Raw genomic sequence first — 6,688 nt, forward strand, 5'->3', positions numbered from 1 at the left:
GCCAGGCCTCTTCAGTAAAAAGCGTTCTTGCAACATAAATTATATCAAGGCCCCTCTCTATCTGTGCTGTCCTATTCAACACATTGTACACCAACTGGCTGCTTTGTTCTGATTCCAGGTGCCGCCCAGAGACCCTCAAGAGACGCCAATATCTCGGACCAGCAGGAGATCGAGTCAAAAAGGATCTGATTAAATTCGCCAGGTTCTGTCTTCATGGAGAAGTATGAGAAGATCGGTAAAATCGGTGAGGGATCCTACGGGATTGTCTTTAAATGCAGGAACAGAGACACGGGTCAGATCGTGGCCATTAAGAAGTTCTTGGAATCCGAGGACGACCCAGTGATCAAGAAGATTGCTCTGCGTGAGATCCGCATGCTAAAGGTACCTGAGAGTTATTCTGATATGTGATTCCTGGATAGAAATACTTCTACAGCTGGCAATATTTCTGATTTACTGCATTATGTTTCCAAACGACAGAACATAGTCATAAATAAAGTGTAAAAGTAATAATATGTCTCTGTATGTATAATTAAACTTTGATACAAATAGTACAAAGGAAATACAAAGTTGCACAAGATAAAATTAAGTGAATATTTTTTTGTGCTGTAAACTACAATCAGTAACAGCTTTTATTCTTCATATATAAATCTGATAGAAGCACCAAAAAAATATAAGAAAAGAAGAGGTTATGAATTGCCAATATATATACATTAACAAAATATAATTTCTTTCCCACCAGGAAATAAAGTATGAAAGTACAGGTAGCCCTCAGTTTACACTGTGGTTAGCTTCCTGAGGGAATGGTTGTAAATTGAAACCCAGTATTTAATGTAAGTCAATGGGAAGCGAGGGAGTTATGTTCCAGACCTTTCTCAAAATGTATATAAGTAATAAAATACAAGTACATTATATTTAAAGCTGCTGCATGAGCTCACACAAGGAGCTTTAAAAATGTTATCTGTATAATTACTTATTTCAATTTTGAGAGAGGTTTGGAACCTTTGCACTGACTTACATTATTTACTAGTTTTCAGTTTACAACAGTAGAGGCCACCGAACCTCCACCCCTAACATCAGGTTGGGCCCTGAAGGTACACACAGCCTCTGCCTTCTGTGGGGGTCAAAAAGTTCTCATCATGCATAAATTGCTCCGAGCTAGCCAAAAGGGCCGCCCAAGAACCATAGTGCATAAAAAGCATTAAGGTGCAGTTACCTAGTAACAGTGAATCACAGTGGGGTCTCAAACCCATAGTGATTTTCTGGCACCCCTGAGATGCCACCCCAAGGGGACATAGCATCAGGGGCCTCTGCACCTCCCACCCCTGGCCAGACAAGGGCTGCCCTATTCCTACCTGAAGGTATTAGCACTGGAGAAAAGGCAGAATCAACCCAGAACCCCCCTCCTCCCCCAGTGCACACCTATTACTCCGGCGAATACGAGACTGCCATCTCCTTCTCCAGAGACACACCATTCTCCCTCCAGGAGCTGATAAGAACAGATATTACACTTGGTCTTTCAATTAATCTAATAGGGACACAGAATGGAGGTTCCCAAATGAAAATCACATTCACTGTTAGAATTTTGTTCATGCCAGAAAAATGTAATCCCGCTCCTTTTATTTTTTGAATCTCTGCAGTCGAAAATGATTGTTGCTTTGACCCCATTAACTAGTAGAAGATCGAACAAATGTTCCGAAATGTATTTATTTCGAAGAAATTTCTGCTGGTGTATGGCCGCAGTGAAGTCAGAGTTACTGATCTGCGTATTTATTCCTAGTCCTCTGCTCAGAAATGTTTAAAGCCATTAAAGACATAATTTACCTTTAGCATAAATTTAATAAATGCGCCCACATTAATGAAAAATGTGCAATTAATAAATGATTGCACTGAAGCATGCAGAGCATTGCAACTGCAATCAGTGGATCACAGGGGCAATGCTCAATCTTTTGCAGACTCTTCCTCCAGCTGCAGGTCTGTCTAGAGGTTCACACCTTTGGTAAGGGGACTGGAGGAAATAAACCATGGACTACAAGTGTGGTGATGTCATTACACTTGTACTCCATTGAAAACTATGAGTCCCTTTGCAGTTGTGGCTTGTAGGCTTCCATTCATGGAATTCAAATGAAAACCAAATGTCTGCAGTTCAGATAAGTGTGGGGGTGGTGGCTAGGGAATGAGGCCATGTTTTATCCTAAATAGTGGTTAGCACTTGTGCCTTGCAGCACTGAGGGTCCCCAGCTCAAACCTTGGTCAAGACACTATCTGCAAGGAGTTTGCATATTCTCCCTGTGCTTGTGTGGGTTTCCTCTGGGTACTCTGGTGTCCTCCCACATTCCAAAGACACCTGGAAGTGTAATTGGCTCTCATATGTATGCATGTGAGATAGGGGCCTTAGATTGTAAGCTCCTTGAAGGCAGGGACTGATGTGAATGTGCACTATGTAAATTGTTGGCACTATAAAAATACCTGTAATAAATGAATCATGAAGCATGATCAGAAAGATGGTGTATGCTTTTAAATGACAACCATGTAACTAGCATTCTTGGGAGTCATCACAGCTTCCCTACTTCTCTCAGTTAAAGTGACATTAAACCCTCAGATTTTTTAACATAAACCAATACTGTAATGTGCGCCTTACTGTAATCCATGGTTGTTTTCCTTCTCTTTGCTGCTCTTCCTTTTAAATCCTCATGTCTTCTCATGCTGGGGGAGAACTTCCCTTTGCAGCTGAGTGCCTCTTCCTGTAGTGCTGGCTCAGGTTGTGAACCTGCACACAGACACCATGTATCCATTCCAGAGACAAGGCAGTCTGCTGCAAAACAGAAGTTCTGCCCAGCATGAGAACAGATACAGATTTAAAAGGAAGAGCAGCAAAGAGAAGGGAAACTACCATGGATTACAGTAAGGCGCACATTACAGTATTGTTTTATGTTAAAAAATCTGAGGATTTAATGTCACTTTAAGATTTCTTTTTATTGCAGGCATTTATGCACTGCTTTCCATCCTGCCCCACCCCCTGCCTTCAAGGAGCTTACAGTCTAAGGTCCTTATCTCACATACTAGGACTGACCTGATTTAGACAGTTAACCTTCCAGCATGTCAGAGAGAGAGAACATGCAAACCCCATGCATATAATGTCCTTACTTGGATTTAAACTGGGGACCCCCATTGCCGCAAGGTGGAAGTGGTAACCACTAAGCCACTGTGTTTCTTTTAGTCCCATGCTCTTTGCTTTATGGGCGGGTAGGTCTGTCCTGGGTTAGGGATTCCCTGAGGGATTTGCATTGCATGTCATTGCAATATTTAGCACTTTCCATGATGACGCACATGCTCATTGCTGTAAGCAATTGTCTGTCCCCTCGAACCTTCCTCTCCCCTCAGGGAAGACATTCATGCTTGTGCACAACTACAAAACCCGCACGCCGTCTCTGCGGAAATTTAATCTGGAGACCTAAAGGTTAAGAGTGAATATTTCATTAATTAAAGAGACACGGCCAACCCAAAACATTACAAGGATTCTACTGCTTGTGCTGCTTCACTGCTCGTATTTCCCAACTGTACTTAAACAGGGAGATCCCTGGAGTCACAGAAACATATAAGATGACAAGGAGGGCGAGGGTGGAAGGTTTGTACAGCCATTGCACATGATGCTATTGCTACTGACCAGCACAAAGGGTATAATGATTTATCCATACAGTGGTAGCTCTCTGAAAATAATGTTAGATAATTGCATCTTCATAGTTTTGACTTAATTGGTTTGCTTTAAATCAGTTTCATATTTAATTATTTGTTAGGGTGGGGTTGTCTGCTAGTGAAGATTTAAGGGTGCCCACATACCTTACGATAATCGTACGATAATCGCGGGAAATCCCGCCATCGTACGATTATCGTAAGGTGTGTGGAGGCCGTGCGACCTCTACTACTGTAAGGTCGCATGACTTTTAACTTACGAACATGTTCGAAAACCCACCGAGCATCGTACGATGTTCGGCGGGTGTGTAGCATGTTCGTAAGATAAAAGCCGGACGGGCCGGTGTGCGCAAGTGCACACTGCCCGTACAGCATTGCGGTCATCGGAAGCCCGCCCCTCAGGGGGGCGCGGCTTGCGATCATCGCAAGTACGATCTGCCTGTCCAAGATAGGCAGATCGTACGTTTTTTTAATTACCTTACAAAAGTCTTGCGACTTGTTTGTAAGGTGTGAACCCAGCATAAGAGTCATCGAGCCTCATAATGATTTGCTACAGAACCCCATTATGCCCAGCCTGCACAGTACAATAATTGGACTCAATCTGCACAATATGTTTCCCCCTGAAGCTCCAATGATTGTTCATATTTAAAAGAAGAAATTCTAGGGACTTCTGGTATTTTAAGGAAACTGTAGGCTGGCACATAGCAATGTCCCAACAGATCTCTATTAAAATATTGGCAAAGTGGTCATATGGGCCATATAGACAGTCTTATAGTTACCTCTCTGTGGGCCATATAGACAGTCTTAGTTGCCCCTCTCAGTGGGCCATATAGACAGCCTTAGCTACCCCTCGCAGTCTTAGTAAAGATGGGGCATCGGCACTCATAATAGTAAATAGTGCGTCTTTTATTGAAGTAAATGCGTCTTTTATTGAAGTAAAAGCTGTGATGGGAGGACGCTAGTTTGTGTCCTCTCGTTACCCTAAGGAGAACTATGGAGAAAAGCCCTAACCCCATAGTTCTCCTTTAAGTATTCCCTTTGCAGGCAAGCAGGGATTACTAAGTCGGTTCATAGGCACACGCGGTCTATTCCTCAAGAGTCCTCCGCAATCCGATTAGAAGGCATTTGGCTGCTCAGCTGCAAATGAAGGTATCAGGAACATTAATTAACACACCCGGGGATTCAGGTTGAGATCTTCTTTTCATGGGCTTTGTTAGGGAAGATTACTGGTGACAGTTTTGGCTTCAGTGGTAATTGGCTGAGAAGTGTCTGTTAGGAATGCTGCAGCTTCAATTGTGAAGCCACAACGTAGCGATGACATGAGGATTAACCAAAGTGTTGATGGGGAGGAAACTGGACAGCCAATGCATAGACAGGGCCTCTTGAAGGTGTCACAAAGAACAGCTTGTGTTGCAATGAATAAGCTTTTATTATTATTCTTTATTTTATTATGATTTATTATGAAATGTTTTTATTTAGTGTGGTTTTTTTGTTGTTGTTTTTTTTAATTTTTTTTTAATTAAAGATGTCAGTTTAAGATGTATTTCCACTTTTGCAGTCAAATTTGAGCAAACCCCTTGATAAGTTTTTAATTCCAATATTTTAATATTAAAGTGAAGGGAAAATTAAAACAGAATACAGTATTATTATCACAGGTATTTGTATAGACAATTTACGCAGCGCTTTATATAGTTGCACATTCACATCAGTCCCTGCCCTCAAGGAGCTTACAATCTAAGGTCCCTATCTCATATGCATACAGGAAGTGCTAGCCACTAAGCCACTGTGCTGCCCAATATTCCAGAAGCTTGAAAACCTCATAGTACAAAATAACAATAAATCAACATATCGAGCATGCAGGTGAAGCAAAGGGAAGGCTACAACGTGGGTACTGCAGCACACCCTGGAGGGGGGGAAGGGGGGGGGGGTGTACTACGCTATAGGCTGTATGGTAGTAAATTGTTCCAGCTGCGCAGTAGAGGCCAAGGGGGCAGCTCCTGTAGCTCACATCCGTGGAAGCAATATTCATCAACCAAGAATAAACGGGAGCTAAGCAGGTTGGGACGGAGGAAACCCCTCCATATGTTTGTGTTCTTATTCACCCATCATACCAAAATATATATTTGTTTCAGAACTATTTTTACCTTTTTAGATGTTTTGTTGCAGCAGGCAACGTGGCTGAATCCAGGTTTTTCTCAGCCCCTTCATAGCGATCTGTACAAAGGCTTAGGACTGAAATTGAAGGATTGTGTTTCTCTCATTAACTTCTTTAACATACATTGCACATGCCAAGGTTGTAATCCTTCAACCCTTTGTTAGGACAAGCAGTGTTCAAATCTACTTTACAAATCATAAAGAACAAACCCATCACTAGCACTCTGGTATTACTAAGAAGGAGAAGCAAGTAGACATTTTAACCCATACGAAGCCAAGTAAAAGCAATTTTTAGCACTTTAGCACAAAAAAAAAAAGTAAAAGCAATTTTAAATATTTGATGTAAATGGGAACACGGAACAAATATGAGGCAGGTGTATTTTCAGAGTAAATTTTTTCTTGCACTTTTTCTGAAAACTGCAAGAGGTTTTTCCACCGCCTGTAATTTCAAGGAGGGGGCAGGGGAGTTCAGGTTTACCACAATAAGTAGGGATGCACCGATACCAGTATTCGGTTCCGAGTACTGATATATTTTTTTCGGTACTCGCCGATACCGAGTACCGGAAGTCCCATTCAGGAAGCCAGGCGGCGTGTAATGACTCGCCACCCGACTTCCCGATTAGCAGGGAAGCCGTCCCCAGGCTTCTCGTCACTATGTGACGAGAAAGCATGGAGCTGTATTTCTGGCCAATCAGGAAGCCAGGTGCTGTGTAATCAATTGTAGAAATGTCACTAGCACACCAATCCTTTTAAGATAGCAAAAGCTTCATTTTAGTGAAGTTTTTTGTCATATGACCAAACAAGCGATTTCGGGACCGCGCAGGGTCCCTTCATCAGGCTTTAG

The 6,688-nt window shown here is 42.2% G+C and overlaps 1 protein-coding gene across 1 annotated transcript in view; it reads left to right on the plus strand.

The window, feature by feature from the left end:
* CDKL1 (cyclin dependent kinase like 1) overlaps window positions 1–6,688 on the plus strand; it is a 39,123-nt gene that overhangs the window by 10,070 nt on the left and 22,365 nt on the right. The window contains exon 2 of the mRNA XM_018566252.1: window positions 119–381. Coding sequence (XP_018421754.1) covers window positions 214–381 — 168 coding nt within the window. The 5' untranslated portion in view covers window positions 119–213. The remainder of the gene's footprint in view (window positions 1–118; window positions 382–6,688) is intronic.

Source organism: Nanorana parkeri, unplaced genomic scaffold (genome assembly GCF_000935625.1).
Source record: "Nanorana parkeri isolate BGI_ZX_2015 unplaced genomic scaffold, ASM93562v1 scaffold928, whole genome shotgun sequence".
NCBI lineage: Eukaryota > Metazoa > Chordata > Amphibia > Anura > Dicroglossidae > Nanorana > Nanorana parkeri.